General features: G+C 46.0%; 1 protein-coding gene and 1 long non-coding RNA gene across 2 annotated transcripts; both read right to left on the bottom strand.

Annotated features, from left to right (window-relative positions):
- Positions 1 to 1778: 1778 nt before the first annotated feature.
- LOC138118782 (tyrosine-protein phosphatase non-receptor type 1-like) lies at positions 1779 to 18581 on the bottom strand. The gene is made up of 7 exons (XM_069029993.1): positions 18556 to 18581; positions 18322 to 18475; positions 17623 to 17812; positions 4832 to 4905; positions 4031 to 4240; positions 3436 to 3597; positions 1779 to 2813 (listed from the first exon to the last, which is right to left on the bottom strand). Exons 2-7 carry the CDS (start codon positions 18376 to 18378, stop codon positions 2703 to 2705), a joined length of 804 nt encoding a protein of 267 aa, XP_068886094.1. The 5' UTR covers positions 18379 to 18475; positions 18556 to 18581; the 3' UTR covers positions 1779 to 2702.
- Positions 18582 to 21466: 2885 nt separating this feature from the next.
- On the bottom strand, positions 21467 to 22093 carry LOC138118657 (uncharacterized). Its single transcript, XR_011155243.1, has 3 exons — positions 22066 to 22093; positions 21812 to 21891; positions 21467 to 21730 (listed from the first exon to the last, which is right to left on the bottom strand). It is a non-coding gene; the product is annotated as an uncharacterized lncRNA (long non-coding RNA).
- Positions 22094 to 24441: the final 2348 nt, after the last annotated feature.

Genomic DNA, 24441 nt, shown 5'->3' with positions numbered 1-24441 from the left:
GATCCCCATCACTGAAATGAGAGGAGAGCTCTTACCCCACTCACTCCCAGAGAGGGAATGACTCCCCTTGCAAAAGCCTGGGCTTAATATACCCCTGGCCGGGTCCGCCCCTCGTTCCCATGATGCCCAGGGAAAAGGGAGGAGCCAAATCCTGCAAGGTATAAAAGCCCTCCTAGGAGTTGCCACTGTTTGGCTCCTCTGACTTAAATTTGAGGTGAGTAAAGGGCTTGGTAGGAAACTCTTCAGGGAAACGACGATGCTTTCTTTTTTTGCTTTTATATTGAGCAAAAGGGTGGCCGGCCGGTAAGAAATCAAACTTTGTGTTTTGGGAACTCAGCTAGGTAATTTGTTGTTAAGTTGCATAATTATTCCCTAGTAATTACTGAGTAGTACTCCACCTGTGGCTTAGTAGGGTAGAGAAGAATAGTAATTTTATTAACGATGTAACTCTCCTTGGGACCTCTAATTAAGGCTATATACATTATAAATAAAAATAAGACTTCTTAATACCCTCCTAGCTGCTATTAGGGTTACGTCCGTGCGGGGCTCGCTCCCGTATGACATTCGGTACCGGGGCTTGGGTAGGAGCACCCTGAGATGCAATTTAAATCCTTAAAATGCTCAAAAAGGGAGAGCTTTCTTTGACTGAAGTCTTTAAAATGAGGGAACGGGCGGGAGTTGCCTCCACTTGAACCGATACAATGGCAAATTAATGGCTTCTCCCCTTCAATTTAATCCCCTAACCTATTGGGAAAAGAGGGGTTTTCCTCACTTTAAAACTCTCTGGTGCTGGAAAAAGGGGGATTTTTCCTCAATTCAAACCCTTAGAAAGGAGGGAGAACTGGGCTTCCCCCTCAATTTAAACCTTACAATGATGGAAAAGGGGGAGATGAAAGGGACCTCACATACTGCCCTGCCCGCTCAGGTGCTGCCCCTTGGCACGAGAGCTTTTCCCTGGGTGTTTTCTTGAAGCGATGCTCCTTACCCGGGTGCATCCGGCCGCTCCCCGGCTCCTGCGGAGCGCTGCGACCGTTGTTCCCGAAGCGTCTCTCGGGACGCCTCCGTTGGCCCCTCTCGACCGGCAGCTCCCCGTGTAGGTGTGCCTCGGGAACCCTCTGAAAGCGACCTCTGGCAGAGCCGCCCCCTCCTCATCCACGCCGGTCGCGCTCGGTGCTGCCGCACCTCGGAGCGGGGGGATGAGGCGGAGAAAGGTCCTGCCGGTCGCTCCCTCCCCTACGTGGGCCGTCATCCGCCCCCGAAATGCCGGGGTGTGGGGCTTTCCTTTCCGTGGAAAAGGACCGGCCTTCTCGTCCGGGTGCACGTGGCCAAAATTGGGATCCCGCCTCCAAAATTCCCTATGTCCTAGGCTTGTACTTACCGAGGAAATTCCCTGCCGATCGCAAGCGATTACCGGTAATGGCTCTTCCATAATTGTTACTGACTTCCGTTTCCTTTGAAGTGTTTGACGTGTTCCTCGAGGGGGTCGAGGGTTTGGCCGGGTCGTTTATGGCCCATCCCGGCAGGCCCGGACCGAACCCGAGCGCCCCCGTCGCCGGTCCGCCCTGAATTTTGGTGAAATATTGATATTGTTTATAAATACTCCCTTTCCCTGCTACTCGGTCTTTCCTCGTGTATCTGCAGGGAGAGGGTTTACTCTATCCCTTGATCCCACCCGCAGCTCTCCGGCCCAAATGCCGATGCTTGCGGACACGATCTAAGCAGAAAACTACTACGAGTGTTGGCTTTTTGAAGTAAAAGTCTTATTGTACATCTGGCTGTACAATTTAAAAAAATGCATCTATTGATGGTCATTATGGGAAAGCTTTTCAGAGGAGAAAATACCCATTTTGGTAGCACAGATCCCATTTTGACAATACTGCATTTTTGTGGGTTTGGGAATCCTGCCTGTACAAGACATCTGAAAATCAGTATTTTACAATTTGATATTTGGAAACGGGGTCATTTTGATATTTTGGAACTTGATATTCTGTTGTTTTGAAATGGAATTAGTTTGGTATTTTGGAACCTGGTATTCTGATATTTGGAAACCGGGTAACTTTGGTATTTTGGAACTTGGTAATTTGTAACTGGGTTACTTTGGTATTTCTGAACGTGTTCTGGCAATTTGAAACTGGGTTACTTTGCTACCTCTGAACGTGGTGTTCTGGTATTTTGAAACTAGGCTATTTTAATATTTTGGAACTGGGTATTGTGGTTGTTTGAAACTGTTTTTCTGGTATTTTGAAATTTGGGTTTCTATGATTTTGAACTAGGTTATTCTGGTATTTTGTTCCAAAATACCAGACAAATAACAAACAAAACAAAGAACAAAATTTTTCTGTAGGCTGTTTTTTTGGTGTATTTGTAGGCTTTTTTTTTTTTCCCTGTGTATTGTATGATGAGCTTTTACTGTTTTTGTAACCTCGGGGTTTGGTTTTTTGTAATCTGCGCCTGGCAGGGACCTGGGGCATCCCGGTCGAGTCTCTAGGCTTCGTTTGCTGTCTTCCGCTACGATTAACAGTTCCTGGCATGGGAACTGTTAAATTACAGACTATATGATGAGATGCTTCCTGAAACAAATTAATTCCAGCTAAATGACTCTTCCTGCTCTGCAGTTCCTATACCTGGCCCGGTTTAAATCCGTACCTAGCCCGACTCTTCGGTCCTTCCGTTTCCTACCGCTCTGCTCGGGGCTTTGCACCTCACGCTCTTTCCTCCCTCGGTGGCGTCACGGCAGAATGCGGCGAGGTTTTGGCCGGCACTTGAGGTCTCCGAGATGAACTTACCGAGAATTCTTCTGCTTTTCGCTGCACCTGCCACAACAACATTTGTTCACTGAAATAAATGCTTTCCACAATGAACTAAAGGTGTAAGGGAACAAGCGCTGCACTGTTGGGGAGGAGGATAGTTTGGCAAGGGAATTACACAGATCTGGAGGCTTGGCAGAATTGAAAAAAAGGCAAGAAAAACACAAGAACTCCAAGCCCAAGCTACATCCACTACACAAAACATATTGGCCATAAAAGCAAGAAATTCCCATCTGCTTCTAAAAAACCTAAGCAGCACAAAATAAAATCTATTTTGCTAGAGTTCTGCTTACCATAAAAAACCCTGATTAATTTAATCATGACACTTAAACTTCAGGCATATTAGAAAACTTGTACTGTCTGAAATGTCAGGGGAGGCTGATGCAGCAGCTCCACCCCAGTCACTGTGCTGGAAAGCACAGGAGGCACCTGCTACATCACAGGTACTTGTGGAAATAAATAAAACGCAGCACTTTAGGTTGTGACAGATTGTAAAGCACTGTACCTAAAAGCCCCATAACATAAACATGTACTGAAGCTGAAGCAAGCACCACGTTTGAAGCTTCTTTCCATCCTGTTCCTTCCACCCACTTGCTGCAGTTCCCTGGGAGCTGCCAGGAGCACTTACTTGCATTGAAGCATCTCCCATGATGAATTTTGCCCCTTCAATAACAGCTAAGTAGGAGAACCGGAGCTGATCTGCAGTCTGGATGAGCCCCATCCTGTACTTCCTCATTTCCAGGAGAACCTGCTTAACGTCCACGGAAGAAGGGTCTTTCCGTTTGTCCATCTGCAGATAAAAACGTGAAACGTGTTTTCTGCTCTGATGAGGTTCACTACAATGACTCACTTTGTGGTAAGGCCTTCACACCACCCTCCACATTACAGAACGAATGAACTCACATACAATTGGTATCAACGGCTCTTTACTGGGTCTCCAAAAACACACAGGGGAAAACACTGGGCCTCAAAAATGCTGCTTTCCCTGAAAGCAAAGCCTGTCTTTGCGAATCACTCTGAAAACTGGAGACTTTTCTTCCCCTAACTCAAAATGGCCACTTAGGAATGAGACCTGCCTTGGAATACACTCCCAAAACAGCAGAGTAAAACAACAGGAAATCACAGGGAACCCCTCCAGCCCCTGCTCCAGCTCCTTTAAGGCTGCACCAAAGCTCCCCTGAAGGTGCCTGTGCAGGAGAGGTGGCCCTGCAGGTGGCCCTTACCAGCAGCAGACAGGTGTCCACCGGGCAGAAGGTGCCCGACCTCCCGATGCCAGCCCTGCAGTGCACCACGACCGGGCCGTGCCCGGGGCTCGGCGAGCCCGACTCCCGCACCTTGAACGGGAAATTCGGGAACGAGGCCGGCGACTCTGGGACCCCAAAGTCGGGCCAGGTGGTGTAGTGAAAGTGCAGAATCTCCCGAGTTTCCTGGGTCTGCAAAAACAGGGTTTGGGAACAGTTTTAGTTTGGATACACCAGTCAGAAGGACTGACTTAAATTCCAAGGACAAAGTTTCAGGGAGTCTCAGGGAGTTTTTATAGCTGCACAGCCAAGAAACTAATTACAAGTAATTGTCTCTTGTTGTGAAGGTCTCCACTGGGACCAAAGGGAATTGGGTAAGTAAATTTACTTATTTACAATTCAGTTATTTCAGTGCAGCTCAGAAGCCTGTGTCACTCTGGGTATGGCTGAGACATGAAACCACCTGGAGTGTCCCCAGGTACGTCTCAGAAATATCCAAGAGTTTCATTTCCATGACATCTCATGCAGAATCATCAAATCCAGACCAATTCGTGACCCCCAGTTTCAAGCCAATCTCCTGGCCCGGCTGCGGCGCGATTCATCTGGTGCCCCGAGATGGGACCCTCTCTGCCCGGCTGCCGGATCCAGGGGTAAGCGGACCTCCCGGTCGCGACCCTGAATTTTCAGGGGGAGCTCGGCTGTCCTTTGGCTCGCGGCGGGGGCGGACAAGGACCATCTGCACCAAATTAAGGTATTTGCTATTCCTTTTAAACACAGAAATACCTGCAGGTCCAGGGTTCGAGTCCCTGAGGGTGGGTTGAAAGTCCCGAAGAAGACTGGGTCTCCCAAAATTAGTCCTGGGCAAGAAAAAAAAGTACTTTTAAGGGGTTGGACCCCACTGGGAAAGGTACCTTTAAGGGGCTGGACCCCACTGGCGTGTGCTATTGTACTGCTATTTTTGTTTTGTCTGTTGCTATTCTGCTGCTGTGTGAGTGAGAGTGGATGAGACGTGCTGTCAAAGTACAAAGCGAGTGAGAGGCTCTATCTGCGGTTCCGTACCCCGGCGACGGGCTCGACCGGAGGAAAGCGAAGCGATTGGCAAAGAGCGAATGAGCATAAATCACATAAACTGTCGGTTTGGAATTCAACCTTACTGTCCAAAGGGGGTGGATTTTAGAGGAGAAAGATTTTAGCTATTGAATTGAAAACATGCAGACCCCCAACGCCTTTCTGATATAGCTCCATCTGATTTCCCTTTTGAAATCCCGTGTTAAGTGTGAGAAAACGGTTCTAAAGCTTGTCTTTGTGTGCATGTATTAATTGTGAGAGAAAGTGGTATTGTATTTCTACTAGATGGAGTGGGTGGTGTCCAAGCTGCCAGAGGAGAGAGCTTGGTATCAGACTAGAAAGAGCAGGAATAAAGAACTTGGCAGAAAAGGAAAGTGCAGATAATGTTAAAGGGGAGAGTGGCAGAGAATAGTGAGAAATTTGAGAGGAGCTGATTAGAAAAGTACAGCAAGCGTATGGAAGAAGAGATGAGGAAAAGGCAAAAGCAATGGCAAAGGTGATGGCAGAGGTTGTAAGAATTGTGGACATTGTGGTTAATAGGTTTGGGTGTTTAGTTCCCTTTTCTGCTTGGTGTTTTGTGCGGAGCTGCGAGGCTCCTGTTATGTGGTGCTTGTGCAGAGCTGAAAGGCTCCTGTTTGGAGGAGACCCGTGCCCCTGTGCCTTTTGTGTTTTGTTGTGAAAAGCCAAAATTGGCAGGTTTCGGTTCTGAGGCGAATCCGGAGCTCCTATCTTGTGGGGAACCCTCCCCTGCCACCGGTCAGTGGTTTATTGTGGAGAACTAGAATTGGCAGATTCTAATCCTGCGGCCAATTCTGCAGCTGCTGCCTTGTGGGGATGGTGTTGTCCCTGTGCAGGCCCAGGTATTTGTCATGCAGCCTCATCTGCAGGGGCTGTAAAGAAACCTATGGGGAGAATGCTTTGCTGTCCTTCCTTGGTTAATTTGTTAGTCACCTCTCTACTCCTGGGGTGGACTTGGTAAAAAAAAAAAAAATTGAGATAAGGAACAATTGGTTACTAAAAGATGATTGATTACTAAAAATGTGATTGGTTATTTAAAAAAAAAAAAAAAAGGCGACTCAAATGCCTGATTCACAGACTGCAACTCTTGCAAAACTTTTAAAAGCAGTCTCGCTCCCTCCGCTGAAGAATCGATTGGAAGAAACCCCACCGAAAAGCTGTGGGAGACAACAAAAGTGGTGCGACAAGCACTTCATAGAATAAAAACTAAAACTCCCCTTGAATAAGTTAATGCAATTAAACTCTTGTTTCACTCAGACATATTTTTTGGGGGGAAGTTTGTTTCTTTTCTCTTTTCTAGGAATGTCAAATGTCCCGACATCAAAGATAAAGCAAGCAGTTTGAGAGCAAGGAAACTGCAAGCAGCAAAATCACACCTAAATGTGATAACCGTTGCTTCGCTGTCACTTTGTGTTAGCCCTATAAAGTTTTACTTCTTTTTTAATAATCGGTCTAGTGGGCCAAATTTTCACTTTTCTTTTATAGGAATCTACCAACACATGAGATGGAGCTGTGTGAAAACCAATGAAATTGAAAGTGTCACCATAATTGCTTGCATTGTCAGTTGGTTCATGTTTGTAATTTGTTTGTGTTTTCATTGCAAGTGACAGATCAAATAGTAGTTAAAGCATTCTACATATTCTTGAGTTTAATTTTTGTCTAACTTGTTTTCTCTTTTTACTGAAAAATGGTGTGGCTCAGGTCTTATGGATGTATAATTTGTTTCAACCAATATTATCCTGAGAGTTGGTATAAGAATTTATACATATTTGAAATCCTACAAATATGGACTAACCCTCCCGGTTCTGCCTCAGAAGGCTTCAAAATTATTATAATCTGGCTAAATTTTTTGGATTTTCTAATTAGTGAATTAAAAGAATCGTGACAAAACACAAGCAAATGCTACATGAGAAATGATTGAATCCCCCTTCCTAAACCAGGAGGGATACAGAAAAGCCTTCTACCAGCTCTCAAACTAAAGTGCTGTTCAATCTCATGCCATATGTCTTAAGAGGATGTTTTAACTTTTCCTCACCCCTCCTATTTATAGCATATTCTGCAATCTCAGTTGTAGGTGCAGAATGGGATGAAGGCAATTTATTCACCGAAAAAAAAAGGCTACATGAGGTAAAAAGAAAAAAAAAACAAACCCTAAGTTTGAAAGACAATTCATTTCATTTTTAATCCCACCAAAAATAAAGCCACAGTTTGTAGTTTGTGTCAAGATTAAATGACGAGAGTGCTATAATCTGTCTCCTGGAAAACAGAGCATAGCCCTGATGTAAAGATATGTTTGCATGAGAATATTTTGTATGAAAATGTTTTGTGTGTTAGTTTGGTATCATAAAAACTAATCCTTCATAATGTATAGAATTATATAGCAGAGTAAGAATATTATTATAACAAAAACTGTATAAAGAAGTTACAACCAAAGAAGCCTCCTGAAGATACCTGACTAGGACTTTGAAGTGTAAGTTAAACCACTAAGATTAGATAAAGGGAAAACTCATTATTTGCCCAACTCAGGCCTAGGAAAAAAAACAAAACAAAACCAAAAAAAAACGACAAAACAAACAAGACTGAAAGAAGAGAAATACCCATAGATAGTAAAATAACAAATCAGATGATCCCATTAGTAAGAGATGTTGAAATTCCAGGGAGATCAAAACGGGCTCCCCCAGTGATTATTGAACTACTGGAAAGGGTACAACCAGTGTCAGTTAAACAATATCCACTAAGGCATGAAGCATGAGTAGGAATGGAACCAATAATTAGTAAATTTATTGATCAGAAGTTGTTGAGAGAGTGTGGATCTTCCTGAAATACCCCAATTCTACCAGTACAAAAGCCAAATGGAAGTTATTGATTAGTTCAGGACCTGAGGACACTTTACTCACAAAATTACCAAGTGACTGAGTGTGGTTTTCAGTTTTAGATTTAAAGGATGTTTTCTTTTGTCTGCCATTAGCTGAAAGCAGTCAGGAAATTTTTGCCTTTGAATGGGAAAACCCCAGAACAGGGAGAAAAAGCCAGCTTACGTGGACTGTATTGCCACAAGGATTCAAAAATAGACCCGTGATATTTGGAGATCAATTAGCCGAGGAACTGGAAGCCTGGATGCCGCCGCTTGGGAAAGGGAAGGTACGCTCTTGCAGTACATCGATGATCTATTAATAGCAACAAGGACCTGTGAAGACTGCAAGAACTGGACTGTAAGTCTTTTCAATTTTCTGAGACTAAGTGGATATAGAGTCTCTCCTGAAAAGGCTCAGCTAGTCCTCCACAATGTTACATATCTGGGGTATGAACTGGCAGGAGGGGAGAGAGCCTTGAGAGACAACAGGAAGGAGGCAATTTGTCAAATGCCCTGGCCAACTGAAGAACCAAAGAACTGAGAACTTTTCTGGCAATGACAGGATGGCGTAGATTACGGATCTGCAACTATAGACTCATTGTGAAACCTTTATACCAACTTCTAAAAGAGACTAGGGGAACTCACCTATGCTGGACACCAGAGACTAATAATGTATTTGTAACTCTACTGGGCATACCAGATGTCACTAAACCTTTTCTGTTGTTTTGACATGAGAGACAAGGACTGGCGCTGGGACTTTTGGCACAGAAGCTGGGACCCTACAAAAGGCCGGTGGCTTATTTCTCCAAGCAGCCGGACGTGGTCAGCCAAGGAGAGTCGGCACTGTGTGCAGTGGCAGCCGTGATCCTGAACGTAGAAGCTCGCGAGTTCACACTGGGACAGTAGGTAACTGTTTTTGTTTCTCACACGGTGTCAGCAGTGCTCACACAGAAAGGAAATCACTGGTTAACCCCATCTCGCTTTCTCAAACACCAGGCTGTCCTAGCAGAATCGGAGGATGTGAGTATCCAAGTAACTAACGTTTTAAACCCAGCAGCTTACCTGGGGCAAAGCTGCTGAGGAGCCTGTACGGCATGACCGCATCGAAACCGTGGAGGCGGTTTACTCCGGCCGCCCGGACCTAAAGGACTCTCCGCTAGAAAATGCGGCAAACTGGTTCACCGATAGGAGCGGTTATGTCAAGAATGGTAAGCGGCTCGCTGGGTATGCAGTTACAGCCACAGACGCTGTCATTGAGGCAAAACCATTACCTGTGGGGACATCAGCTCAAAAAGCTGAAATAATAGCCCTAACTCGAGCCTTGGCATTGGCCAAAGGAAAACCTATCAACATTTGGACTGATTCGAGGTATACTTTTGGGGTGGTACACGCTCACGGGGCTATCTGGAAAGAAAGGGGTTTATTAACCTCACAGAAGAAATCAAGCAAGCTACTGAAATTGTACAGTTACTGGAATCAGTGGTAAAACCTTCAAAAGTGGCTATAATGCATTGTAAGGGACAGTCCCAGGGTAACACTATCCCTGAACTGGGAAATGCTATGGCAGACAAAACAGCAAAGGCAGTGGCCAGTGGGCTTCAGATCCAAGCCCTAGCTCTAATTCCTTCTAGCATCCTTATAAGTAAAAAAAAAAAAAACAAACCACCATATGACACTGATGATTTAAATTGGATACAAGAAGACAAGGGACAAATGAGCACAGATGGGTGGGCTAGGATAAAGGGTCTCATAATCATACCCAGAAAACTGTTAAAATTATTTATCCAAAGCGAACATTGCATCAGATCACCTTAGATTACAGTTCTTGAAGGTTTGAGGAGGTATGAGACAAACTTACAGCATGGTTACCCAACTTACCCGGCTTAAACAATTGTTTGTAATAGCTATTTGTGTTATTGCATTGTTACTTAGGGTTTGTATTAGTAGTTACTGTTGTATGATATTATGTACCTGGAATCGAGATGCTTATGCTCCATGGCACAAGCATAAACTTAGAACTAAGATAGAGAAGGGTTCTTACTTTAAAGACATGCAAGATTTGTAAAGAATTACAAATACCCAAAGAAAAGGGGGGGATTGAAGAAGGGGCAGTCAATAACTAACTCATGTAAGCACAAGTTAACTAGCTGGAGACAGCAAATGTTAGTTCAGACAGCAGATGCTAATTACACAACCTAAGAAGCCAAATTCACCTTAATCTTGTCAAGATAGAGGTGTAATAAATAAGGGTATTTTGTTCATTGAAAAGAGCTGACACAGGCCACAACGTACATAACAGGAAATGTCTTAACAAATCCATATGTAAAGGTTGTAAGTGCTGTAAGTGTACTATTGTTTAAGCTCCAGGAAGAAAAGCAGGGGATACTAACTGACCAAATATGGAAAGGGTCACCCAGAGGGCACTTGAAGAAGACTACTTGCCTTCAGCCATCGACCACCAGAAGGCAGAAAACGACCCCCTAGCAACAAGCTCACACATGCGTAGAGTACTCCCTTAAAGAAGAGTTAACAGGAAACGATCCTGCATAAAAGAAGGACTGAAATTTGCAAACCCCTGCGGCAGTCGGTGGAGCGGGGACTCCCCTGTCGCCCAGCCCTGATTTTGCTTATGCCTTGCTTGCTGTAATTAATAACTTCTCTAATTTGATTAAACCTCCTTGTCTGCCTCAGTCAATCACAATTTGGTGCCGTGACTCGGATGGGAATGATACAGTGAGACAGAGATATCGGGGAGGCGCCCCACCTCTGGTGGCCTCGGTATCCTCAGTCTTTACCTCGCTCCCACTGACGAACCTAAACTCAAGGCATTAAGCAAAGGGAACCGGTCGGCCCCATAAACTTTGTGCGCAGAGGTCCGGACGAAGACGCTGGAAGCGTGAGTATTTGCGGAAAAGGGATCCGTTCGGTCGGGGTCGGGTATCCTGGAGTGTGGCGAGTGCGGTGTGTGAGAGGGGGGCCGGCAGCCGGACTCCCCAAGCGAGTGTGGACCCTCAGTAGTGCGGTTCCCATTGCCCGCGAGGGCGTGGGCCACGAACCAGGGGAAGCGAGTGATTCCACACACAGAACGCCTGAAGGCACTCCAGAGGATGGGACAGGGGAAAAGCAAGCCCTCTAGTTCCATGAGGTTTCCCCCAGTACCTGAGGATAGTCCGTTAGGGCTTTTATTGAATAATTGGAGGCATTATTCGAGTACACAGAATAAAGATAAGGCCAAGATGATTTATTATTGTATAGAGGTCTGGGGAGGAAAGCAGATATCACGAAATGTATTTTGGCCTATATTTGGGTCCTACGAGGACTGGGTGAGACAGGATTTGAATTTATGGGTAAATTCCAAAACTCCTTTTAGTCGAGAAGAGAGTGAATATGCAAAAATATGGATAGAGACCCCCGGGGTACTCCTGTTTACTTTAAAGGAAAAATCTGAAAACTCGGGGGTAAGAAGAAAAGATAAAAAGAAAGAGGAAGTCCCGTTGATTCCACCCCCCTATATACCTCCACAGGCCCCGCAAGCACCCCCACTCCCACTCCCTGAGCAGCCCCTAGAGGAAGAAGAAGGGAATCCTGAACCCGAACGGGAGGGACCAATGACAAGGGGCAGAGCTAGACGTCATAACCTCTATCCATTAAGAGAAGTGCCTATGGGGGGACCCCAACCAGGAATTGGCTTTATTTCAGTTCCCCTTAGCTCTGGAGATGTACGGGACTTTAAGAAGGAAATGGGGAACCTATTAGAAGACCCCCTGGGAGTTGCAGAGAAGCTAGATCAATTTTTAGGCCCTAATATATAGACCTGGGATGAGTTGCAGTCAATTCTAAATATTCTTTTTACTGCAGAAGAAAAGAACATGATTAGGCGAGCGGGAATGCAAATTTGGGATGCCCAACATGCCCAAGGCCCACAGGCAGATATCAAATGGCCTTTACAAAACCCTAATTGGGATCATCAGGATCCAGCACACAGAACTCATATGCAGGACTTAAGGACAATAGTTATACAAGGGGTCCGAGAGGCAGTACCGAGAGGACAAAACATAAATAAGGCCTTTAATGAGAGGCAGAGAAAGGAGGAAACTCCAACAGATTGGCTAGAAAGGGTAAGAAAGAATCTACAGCTGTATTCAGGCCTGGACGCAGACACACAGTTGGGTCAGGCACTTCTGAAAACTCAATTTGTAGCCAAACCATGGGATGACATCAGGAGGAAGCTAGAAAAACTAGAAAATTGGCAGGAGAGAGGATTAGATGAATTGTTGAGGGAAGCGCAGAAAGTATATGTCAGGAGGGATGAAGAGAATCACAAGAGACAAGTCAGAATGATGGTGGCAGCAGTAAGGGAAAGCAGAAAACAAGACTCTCCCCGCCGAATGGGGCAAATACCCAGAAAGGCCCCTAGGAACACAGAGGGAAATCAGAGAGTGGAAAGGAGGGAAGCAGTCGTATGTTTTTATTGTGGGGAGAAGGGACACATCAGAAGGGATTGTAGAAAGAGGATAAGAGATGAAAAGATGTTTAAAGAAGATTAGAGGGGTCAGGGGCTCTACTTACTGGGGACCAAGAAACATCCAGAGCCCTTGATAAAAATAAAAGTCGGTCCCCAGTGCCAGGAATTTGAATTCCTGGTAGATACGGGAGCAGAAAGATCAACTATCCAAGTTTTACCATCTGGATGTAAAGTCTCCCGAGACACCGCCCTTGTAGTGGGCGCCAAGGGTGAACCTTTTGAGGTCCCTGTTATTAAAGATGTCCTGATGGAAACCGAATCAAAAATAGGAATAGGAAGCCTTTTGCTGGCACCAGAAGCAGAGTATAACCTCATGGGTAGAGATCTCATAGTAGAATTGGGAATAAACCTAGAGGTAATTAATAAAGAATTGAGAATCAAACTATGCCCCCTTAGAGTAGAGGATGAAAAGGAAATTAACCCTGAGGTATGGTACACGCCTGACAGTGTGGGCCAACTGAACATTCCGCCCTTCTCCGTAACCATAAAAGATCCAGAAATTCCAATAAGGATCAAGCAGTATCCCATATCCCCAAAAGGGAAACGAGGACTAAAGCCTGAAATAGACAGACTAATAAGCAAGGGACTCCTAGAAGCCTGTATGTCCCCTTTTAATACACCCATTTTACCAGTAAGGAAACCGGATGGATCCTATCGATTAGTGCATGATTTAAGAGAAATTAATAAGAGGACAGTGGCCCGGTTCCCGGTGGTTGCTAACCCATACACCCTATTAAGTAGACTAGGGCCAGAAAATCACTGGTATAGTGTAATTGATCTAAAAGGTGCATTTTGGGCCTGCCCCTTAGACGAAAATAGTAGAGATTATTTTGCCTTTGAATGGGAGGACCCAGATACTCATAGGCGACAACAGTTGCGGTGGACCGTGCTGCCACAAGGGTTCACAGAATCACCAAATTTATTTGGACAAGCATTAGAACAAATCCTCCAAGAATATCAAACAAGAGAAAACATTACTTTGATTCAGTATGTGGATGACCTCCTGATTGCAGGAAGAAAAGAAGAAGAAGTTCGGGAGGAGAGCATTAAACTGTTAAACTTTTTAAGCTTGAAGGGACTAAAAGTATCAAAGGCAAAATTACAGTTTGTAGAAGAAGAAGTAAAATATTTAGGCTATTATTTGAGTAAAGGAGAGAAAAAAATAGACCCTGAAAGAGTGAAAGGAATCCTCTCACTCCTGCCACCAAGGAGCAAGAGACAAGTAAGGCAATTGCTAGGATTAGTAGGCTACTGTAGACAATGGATTGATAATTATAGTACCAAGGTTAAATTTCTGTATAACAAGCTCAGTCATGACGGGTTATTGAAATGGAGCAGAGAGGATGAGCAGAGCTTAGAACAACTGCAACAGGATTTAATTAACGCTCCAGTACTAAGTTTACCTGATTTTAAAAGACCATTTTATCTATTTGTAAACATTGAAAATGGGACAGCATATGGAGTATTAACTCAAGATTGGGCTGGGAGAAAGAAACCGGTAGGGTACTTGTCAAAGCTATTAGACCCAGTAAGCAAGGGATGGCCTACATGCCTACAGGCAGTGGTAGCCTGTGCTCTCTTGGTAGAAGAAGCACGTAAAATAACTTTTAATGGGGAACTCAAGGTACTATCTCCACATAATATTAGGGGAATATTGCAACAAAAAGCTGAAAAATGGATAACAGATTCGAGACTTTTAAAGTATGAAGGGATCTTATTAGATTCCCCAAAGCTAACACTAGAGGTCACTACACTACAAAATCCGGCCCAGTTCTTATACGGAGAACCAAATGAGAATAAATTAGCCCATGATTGCATGTTAACCATAGAAGAACAAACCAAAATCCGACCGGACTTAGAAGAAGAAGAAGAATAAGAAGAATTAGAAGAAGGGGAGAGGCTGTTTGTAGACGGATCATCTCGGGTAATAGAGGGAAAGAGAGTATCTGGCTATGCAATCATTAAAGAGGAAGGGTCAGAAGTCTTAGAGTCAGGACCTCTAAGTAGATCCTGGTCAGCTCAAGCTTGTGAATTGTATGCAGTCTTACGAGCTCTGAGATTGCTGAAAAATAAAACAGGGACAATATATACAGACTCCAAATATGCATATGGAGTGGTACATACATTTGGAAAAATATGGGAAGAACGAGGGTTAATAAACTCTCAAGGGAAAGACTTAGTCCATCAGGAGCTAATAAGACAGCTACTCCAGGCCTTACGGGAGCCTAGAAGAATTGCTGTAGTACATCTTAAAGGACACCGGAAAGGATTAGATTTTAGGAGTAGAGGTAATAATGCAGCAGACCAAGAAGCAAAAAGGGCAGCACTTTTGGTTATACGACAAGTTCAGGATAAGGAACAACCAAAGGAGAAATTCCCCAATAAAACTAGAATGTATAGTTTTACAGAACAAGAAAAAGAGAAACTATCACAAATGGGGCTAAAAGAAAATTCAGAAGGAGAATGGAAACTCCCAGATGGAAGAGTAGTACTACCTAAATCAATAGCAGTAGAAATTTTACCAAGGTTACATAGCCAAACTCATTGGGGAACACAAGCACTAGCAGACCAGTTTGCCACCAAGTATATGTGTATTGGAATATATAATTTGGCAAAACAAATTGTTAAAGGCTGCATAACTTGCCTTAAAGTGAATAAGGCTTATTTAAGAGAACACCCATTGGGAGGGAGACCACTAGCACACAGGCCCTTTGCTAACATACAACTAGATTTCACAGAATTGCCCAAAGTAGGAAGAAGTAAATACTTATTAGTTATAGTAGACCATCTAACGCATTTTGTCGAAGCATTTCCCACAGCAAGGGCAACAGCACAGACAGTGGTCAAAGTTCTATTAGAAAATATTATCCCTAGATATGGAATAATTGAGACTATTGACTCCGACTGAGGACCCCACTTTGTATCTAAAATCATCAAAGAAGTAATGGGAATTATGGGAATAAAGTGTGAATATCATACCCCCTGGCATCCCCAAAGTTCAGGACGAGTAGAAAGAATGAATGGGGAAATAAAGAAGCAATTGACAAAGCTTATGCTTGAAACCAAGTTGTCGTGGGTGAAATGTCTACCATTAGCTTTGTTAAACATACGGACTCAACCAAGATCTGACATGGGAATCTCCCCTTTTGAGATGCTGTATGGAATGCCTTATAATATGGGGGAACCTCAAGATCACCCAAATTTAAGAGACCAAAACATGAATCATTACATTATTACCTTAATGAAATATAGAGAAGAATTATGGAAAAAGGGCATGATAACTCAAAGGCCCCCGCTAGAACTTAAACTACATTGAATTCAACTATTTAATTACACCCACGATTATTGTATTCAAGTGTCCATCATACCCCGAATCACGTATCATCCTAGTGAATACATGTACCAACAACACACCACAGCAGATCATCACCTAGTAAAAAGAGAACCTTTTACTGCATTAACCATAGCAACCCTTCTCACTATAGGAGGAGTTGGGGCAGGAACTGGAGTAGCATCCTTAGTCACCCAGCAAAAAGAATTAAGAGCACTAAGGGTCTCAGTAGATGAAGATCTAAGCCGAATAGAACAAGCAATTGATGGCCTAGTAAAATCAGTAAGATCTCTATCAGAAGTAGTCCTACAAAATAGGAGGGGATTAGACTTATTATTCCTTCAGCAGGGAGGACTGTGTGTAGCACTCAAAGAAGAATGCTGTGTCTACGCAGACCACACTGGGGTAGTGATAGACACCATGACTGAACTAAGAAAACGGCTAGAACAACGGAAAAGAGAAAGAGAGGCACAACAGAGCTGGTATGAATCCTGGTTTAATCATTCACCCTGGTTAACCACTTTGTTATCTACCATCGCAGGGCCTCTAATTCTGTTAGTCCTAGGACTCACATTTGGGCCGTGTATATTCAATAAGCTGATCTCCATAGTAAAAGGGCGCTTAGAAGTAGCACATTTAATGCTCCTTAGGGCTAAATACCAGCAGATACCAGAAAATCATGAAGAAGAAATGTTAGAATTAGCTAAACAAGAGCTAAAAAGATTCAATGAACAAAAATGAACAAGAGAAAAAGGGGGGATTGTAATAAATAAGGGTATTTTGTTCATTGAAAAGAGCTGACACAGGCCACAACGTACATAACAGGAAATGTCTTAACAAATCCATATGTAAAGGTTGTAAGTGCTGTAAGTGTACTATTGTTTAAGCTCCAGGAAGAAAAGCAGGGGATACTAACTGACCAAATATGGAAAGGGTCACCCAGAGGGCACTTGAAGAAGACTACTTGCCTTCAGCCATCGACCACCAGAAGGCAGAAAACGACCCCCTAGCAACAAGCTCACACATGCGTAGAGTACTCCCTTAAAGATAAGTTAATAGGAAATGATCCTGCATAAAAGAAGTTTGCAAATTTGCAAACCCCTGCGGCAGTCGGTGGAGCGGGGACTCCCCTGTCGCCCAGTGCTGATTTTGCTTATGCCTTGCTTGCTGTAATTAATAAATTCTCTAATTTGATTAAACCTCCTTGTCTGCCTCCGTCAATCACAGAGGGGACAAGGATTATCTCAGAGGCTGCTAAATCATTCATTATTTAAAGCCGTGGCTCAGTTAAAGAGCAATACCAATTAAGCTCCTGGATAAAAAGCCTGGGAGATCGGGGTTGGTTTTTTTTCCATTGTTCCTTTCGGTGGCTTTTTGCAAGCAAACTATGAAGTGGACAAGCCGCAAGCGTGCTACAGTGCCCCTTGCTGGGACTCGCTCCGGGCTGGCGCTGTTCCACGGTGCGAGGGGACCGGAAAAGCCACGCAACCCACGGAACCGGCGGCACTCGCCGCCCGGGGACGGCCCCGCGCTCCCGGAACCGGGCGGAGCGTGGCTCGCGGCACGGAAGCGGCTCCTCCGGCAGGCGGGGGCGGTCCCGCGCCGGGAGACCCCCGCCCGCCCCCGGCGCCTGCCGAACGGCACCGGCACCGGCGCCTGACCGAAGGGGACCCGGCGGCGCCCCAGCCCCGCGCACGGACGGCACGGAGCGGGCGGGACGACCCGGGGCGGCGCGGCTCCGTGCCGCATCTCCCGCCTGCGGGCCCGGCGGCGCTCACCTCGGCTCCGCGCGGCTCGGACCGGCGCGGCTCCGTCGGTCCCTGTCGGCGGCCCAGCCCCCAAATTTCCACTCCTCCTCAGAAATTCCCCAGGGGCCGGGAGTGCTCCCGCGGGAGACATTCGGTGCCGGGGCATGGCCGGAAGCGACCTCAAATGCGGTGGCACGCTCCGATTCAAACCTTTCAAATGCTGGAAAAGCCGGAGTTTCTTTCAATTTAACCCCTGAAACTGAGGCAACGGGGGGTGTTCACCTCAATTCAAACCAATACAATGGTAAATAAATGTGTTCTCCCTTTCTATTTAATGGTCTAAGATATCAGAAAGAGAGGAGTTTTCCTCAACTCTCTCAAATGATGGGGAAAGGGCGATTGTTACCTTCATTAAAACCCTCAAAAAGCAGGGGCAGCAGGGCTTCCCCCTCAATTTAGAACTTAGGTTGATGAAAATGGAGGGGTTACCCTCAATTCAAACCCATAAAATGGTAACATCTGTGCTTTCCCCTTCCATTTAAAATGGAAGGGGGATCCCCTCGTTCAAACACAGACAATAATGAAGGAGGAGTTTCTTCCCTCCATTTAAACTCCTTTTGTTCTCGTAATCCCCATTTTTTCTGAGGGCACGGGGGGAGGGACTGGCAAGATGAAATCGGAAGGGAAAAATAGAAAGAACCACCCCCGCAAACCCACGCACCGGCTCACCTGCTTAGCTGCAGCTGCCTGGCACCTCCTTTGGCAATGCTCCGCATCTAACTGCATCCGAGTGCTCCCCCAGACCCTGTGAGACACTCTCACCGTCCTTTCGTGAGAGACCCCCCCAGGACCTCACCGTAAGCCCCTCTCCTCCAACATAGCCCTGCAAAAGTGAGCTGAGGTAACCCCTCCTAAAACAGGCCCCGGCAGGAGCCGCCCTCTCCTCACCGTCACAGCTCACACCTGGGGCTGCTCTGCCCCCTCATCATTCTCACGGCTCACACCTGGGGTTGTTGCCGGTCCAAGTGTGAGGGCAGGTGCAGAAAGGATTTGCTGCTCCTTCCCTGGACGGCTCATTGTCTGCACCTGACACGCTGAGGCACCGGGCTTTCCTTTCCATAGATAATAGATAGTTGATGCCAGGTGCAGGTAAACTGTCAGGATTGGTTTTTGAAATATTTTTTTAAACTAGAAAGTGTTCCATAAGTATGCATGTGACTTTTGAGATTTGATATACGAGACTTGTTGAGCTTTTGACGGGGTACCCTTCCTTCTCGGACCAGGGTAACGGAGCAGAGGAGGCTGCTGTTCTGCTAAGTTCTTTATTTCATAGTCTCATAGTTTTCTTGAAGGCAGAGTTCAGAGGGGGTTACATGATAAAGCCAAGCAGCAACAGCAGGCAAAAACAGCCTCTTCTATATGTTCTATATGCTCCATATACTATACACACTATACATGATACACTCTATACAATGTACTATACACTCTATATTTTTTTCTTACGGAAGTGTGGATTATATTTGTTAACTGACCAATAAGATTAATACACGATTCTAGTTTTTCTTAACCTATCCTGGCCTGATTCTAACAGTCGTAAGCCTTACACAAGTACTACATAGGTATTACACAGATTTGCGTATGCAGTTTCTATCGGCTCTTATTGTTTATGTGAACAGTCTATCTAAAAAATATGAACAGTGTAATTCTATCTATATTTTGTCTAAAGTAAAGAATTCTGTGAAAAGGTAACACTGCTGCAGCAAGAACTGTGTTTAAGGTCTCTGCTACAGCTTTTTAATGTTTAAGGCACTTAGCATATATTTCTACTGAAGTTAAAAATCTGTGTTTCTATTTCACTTTGGTGTGGCTTCATGTATCTCAGCCTGTCCAAAGGTTTAAATTCAATCCCCGTGCTTTGGCTTCCCTCTGGGCCTGAGTCCAGAGGAGCTTTTGCTCCGACAGAGACTAAATCTCTTGCCGGTTTTAGAGTACTGCATTGAAAGTCTGTGCGCTTTCTCTTCTTTCCCTGTTCTGAGCGAGTTCTTTGGAACTTCTTTCTTCATTGAATTTTTTTATTTACACTTCCGCAAAATGTGGAAATAACGTATACAAACACAAGTACGAATACAATCCATATACATGCTGGCAAAAGTCCAATTTACACACGGAACAATACATGGAAATTCAGTGGCAAACACCAATACAGAACAATACAGGGCAATGCAAGCCAAATACATATCAATACAATAAAACAATGCTACTGTTTCTGGAAAGTTTATTACATTTTCTTTTATTGTTATAAGAAACCCAAAACAGCAACATGTAGAGAACATAACAGTCATCCACCACCCACACCTCCTTTAGCTTACACACAAACCCACCCTTGCTCTCATCTTGACCGCTCCACTAACCCTTGGCGCTCTATGGGAATGTGGTTCCCAGGAGCCTCCAAATCATCCTGCCTCACAAAACCCCATCGCCGGCACGGTCCGCACCCAAACCTTGGCGATGAACGTCGCCTCGCAGACCGGCCAGGACCGAAGGAAAAAAAACCTGGGGGGGGGGGGGGGGGGGACAAACCTGGCTGGGGTTTTTTTAATTCAAAATTTAAAAATGTGTTGAAAAACCTGAAAGGCAAAAATCTCACATACAACATTAGAACCCATCAACACACATGCGCTCACAGGCAGACAGAAGCCTGTCTTCTGGTCTCAAAAAGTAAAAATGTAAAGATGCCGGAATAAGCCCAATCTGGGAAAGTACACAAGGAGAGACCCCCCCCCCCCCCCCCCGCTGCCAATACGGCCCAGAACAATGCCGATAAAGCATCAAGACATAACAAAGCCCTAGGACACAGAAGAGGGTAGACACAAACTACACAACATAGACACAAACTACGTAACACAGAGAGAAGTTAAAACTGCCCAGCAGTTTCACCTGATGGACCCAAGATTCCTGCTGCAAGATGAGCCAGAAAGTGATGATGCCAAAGGAAAGACGGCTCTATGGCAATAGCACATGACAGTGAAACAACTCCTTACGAGAAGCTAGTGCCAAAGCTGTTAAGAGGATGCTCAAGAAGTTCAGTAGGCCTAGAGAAAGAGGTGATGACTGCTGGGCAACTGCTCCGGACCCAAAGGCAGGCTCCTCAGGCAAAAAGATGTGCGATGACATCAAGACTCAAAGCACAAAGCTTGCAAAAACATGGGTATGGAACTGCTCTGCCCGGCAAAGGGTCAGGTGATGCTGAGGAGAAACCCTCTCCCTTTACTTCCAAGGGGCCCATCCCACTACAGCCCTCTCCTCTAAGCTAACTTCAGATTGCCTCCTGTGATTCCAAAGGTTTTTCCCTTCTCCCAACCACCAGTCTCAACACTTAGCTTTCAGAGATGAGAGGAAAAAATCCATCCTCGACAGAAAAGAACACGTGGGCACTGTGGACATCAGTACATTCCCTGTAGTCTGCTTTGGAGGCTGTGAAAATTCAGAAAGAAACTTCAGACTGCAATGAGACGTCCCAAAAATGACCCCTTCTGCAACGCCCCCCTCCCTCGTAACTGCAAAGGCTAATCGCTTACTGGCCGTTTCCAAACTTCGGCTCCACACCGGCTCATGGTGCCTAAGACGACAAAACGGAAAACGTGACTATCACCCTCCAGAAGATTAATCCCCAGGGCTCCTCTACACTGCTGCCCTGGCGCACCTCAAATCTTCACCCGACTCTGGAGGTGGCCTGGACAATACCCGCAAAGTGAAAAGGAACATGCTTGGCACCTCAAAGGACTAAGGCAAAAGACCTGTGACATGAGATGCACAAAAGACAGAGAACGCACAATAGACACGTGACATGTACCAGGCCTGCTCTGCCCTGCACACCTCGGCACTGTGATCAAAAGCAAGACTTAAGCTTTATGGGGCCTAAGGGGCCCCTTCTTGGGTATCCCCACCTCCAAATCTGACTCAAAAATATCTCCGGTGAGTGCCAACTCGACACCCCGCTTTCACCCCTACTGTGGGTCACAGGTCTCAACTTATCTCTTGGATGTCTGGGGATGTCAATCTGCCTCGGGTGCAAAAGGTGGCCGCCTCACCATGCAGGCAGCTGGTGCCTTCACCAGGCTGATTATCTCTTAGTCAGCTACAATAAACAAAACCAAACAAACATCAGTGCATGAACTTAGTGGCACCTCAGCCAAAACCCATCAATTCTGCCACTCACCGTCTCCTAAAAAGGCTGGAGTCCTCGGGCCGCACGCTCTGGCCACGCTCCAAGGCCGACACCATCGTTGAAGGGTATACCTGAGTCGAGTGGAGAGGAGGTGATGCGGCATTGCTAAAACTTGAGCGGACCCGCACTCCCCCTCCCTCCCTCCCCAACTTATTGCAACTCCTCGGCCGTTGCCAAAGGCAACCTGGGTGGTACCCTCACATGGAAAACTTAAAGGCTTCATCACAGAGTCCCATGATACTCACAGAGTACTAACGAGGGCAGCGAGACAGGACCGTCGGCCGGTCGGTGAGGGGTACGGCCTAAGACAATGGGACGGCCTGAAACACACAAATGACAGTGGATGCTTAGAGCTGTACCAGAACTTGGCACCCAAGGAATACCAAGTGGTTCTTTCCACCAATGACTTCTTACCTCGTTCACTTGACCTTGACTGCCAAGATCTGGCTTTACCTCCTAAGAACAAAGACAAAGAACAATCCTGTAACACAGCCACCATTTATGTTTGCCCTGCAAAGCCAAACAGTGACCGACCATCAGGTGGGAACCCCCTCACCCGGTATGGGGCGCTCTGGCACGGATTTAATCTGTCTGCATCTGCAAGAAAGTGATGACAAAAGTCAAAGGGCTGCATGAGAACTTCACAGCTCCAGCCATCTTCTGACAATCTAGAAATATCATCTAGAGGACAAACTGCACCCTACATTACAAATTTCAAGTCCCCAAGCCTTGTTCTATTACACCGATATGCCAGGGTATGCAGCAGGGCAGAGCAGCTCTGGGCCAAACCCATGCAGGCACCCATGACAGAGGAGATGACAAACGAGAGGATACAACAAGGAGAGAGAACTCAGGGTGGAAAGCATGACTGCAAGCACATCAAAGGGCTAAGGCAAAAGACCTGTGACACAGGACACCCAAAAGACATGGCATGCACTATAGACAAGTGACACAACATGCGCTCGGATTGCTCTGCCCTGCGCACCTCAGCATTGTCATCAAATGTGAGACTTTCACTTTATGCGGGCTAAGGCGCCCCTTCTTGGGTATCCCCATCTCCAAAGCTGACGCAAAAATCCCTCCCGGCGAGGCCCGACTCGATACTCCGATTTCATCCCCTTGACTTATCTCTCAGACGTCCTGAGATGTGAATCCACCTGGGACGCAAAAGACGACCGCCTCACCACCCTGGAAGCTCCTACCATCGCCGGGCTTTTGTCTTTTAGATGGCTACAATAAAGAAAACCAAACATCAGTACAGGAACTTTGTGGCACATTGGCCAAGCCCCCAACAGTTCCACTACTCACCGTCTCCTAAGAAGGCCGGGGTCCTTGGGCCCCACGCTTTGGCCACGCCCCGAGGCCGATACCGTCACCGCAGGGTATACCTGAGTTAAGAGCAGAGGAGGTGATGCGGGACTGCTGAAACTTGAGCGGACCCTCGCTCCCCCCCCCCCCCCACCCCGACTTGCCGCAACTCCTCGGCCGTCGCCAAAGGCTACCGGGACGGTACCTTCGCATGGAAAAGGTAAAGGCTTCATCGCAGAGTCCCATGATACTTGCGGAGGACTCAGGAGGGCGGCAAGACAAGTCCGTCAGCCAGTCGGCGAGGAGTTTGGTGTAATACAAGGGGACTACCTGAAACACACAAATGACAATGGATGCTTAGAGCTGTACCAGAACTTGGCACCCAAGGCATAACAAGTGGTTCTTTCCACCAGTGACTTCTTACCTCATTCACTTGACCTTGACTGCTAAGATCTGGCTTTACCTCCTAAGAACAAAGACAAAGAACAGTCCTGTAACACAGCCACCATTTATGTTTGCCCTGCAAAGACAAACAGTGACCGACCTTCATGTGGGAACCCCCTCACACGGTACGGGGCGCTCTGCCGCAGATTTAATCCGTCTGCGTCTGCAAGAAAGTGATGACAAAAGTCAAAGAGCTGCATTAGAACCTCACAGCTCCAGCCATCCTGTATGAGTCTAGGAATACCATCTTGAGGCCAAACTACAAGCTACACCACAAATTCCACATCCCCAGGCCTTGTCCTATTACACCCATACTCCACAGTATGCATCAGGGAAGAGCAGCTCTGGGCCAAACCCACTCAGGCACCCGTGACACAGAAGATGACAAACAAGGGGACACAACAAGGAGAGAAAACTCTAGGCTAGATGATCACAAGGACCGAGCAAATGAGGAATGAGATGACCACGGCGAGACCGACGGTGAGCCAACGAGGCTGCAAGAACCCTGGCAGAGGAGGATGATGACAGAAGGGCTTATTCCAAGAACCGCAAAGATGGATGCCCGAGAATTGGACGGGTGGAATCCTCCAGCTATCTTCACATTGTTACAAGCCTTCATCCTCTATAATGGATCATTGCAGTGCACAGCTGACAATGCAGCTCAGAACAAGACCTGAAAAGACACCCGACTCAACGTCGCTGAAGAGAGACGTGATCCTGATGCACCTCCAAGCTCACGAGTCAAAGGATCAATGGTATCGGCACCACACTGAGGAACGCCAAGAACAGAGACGCTAAGAATAATGCCCAGCGTTTGCGATAAGCATCTCAAAGGGCTAAGGCAAAAGACCTGTGACATGAGATGCACA

This window comes from Aphelocoma coerulescens, chromosome 14, assembly GCF_041296385.1.
Source record: "Aphelocoma coerulescens isolate FSJ_1873_10779 chromosome 14, UR_Acoe_1.0, whole genome shotgun sequence".
NCBI lineage: Eukaryota > Metazoa > Chordata > Aves > Passeriformes > Corvidae > Aphelocoma > Aphelocoma coerulescens.
The sequence above is the reverse complement of the archived record's forward strand: the minus strand, read 5'-3'. Positions and strand labels throughout refer to the sequence as shown.

Excerpts from the sequence above, each read along its gene's own strand:
- LOC138118782 (XM_069029993.1), bottom strand. The coding sequence starts at position 18,378 with ATGCAGTTAGATGCGGAGCATTGCCAAAGGAGGTGCCAGGCAGCTGCA. Across the intron at positions 17,813-18,321 it reads AGGCAGCTGCAGCTAAGCAG|CATTTGAAAGGTTTGAATCG; the intron begins GTGAGCCGGTGC and ends CGGCTTTTCCAG. Across the intron at positions 3,598-4,030 it reads TGGACACCTGTCTGCTGCTG|ATGGACAAACGGAAAGACCC; the intron begins GTAAGGGCCACC and ends TTTTATCTGCAG.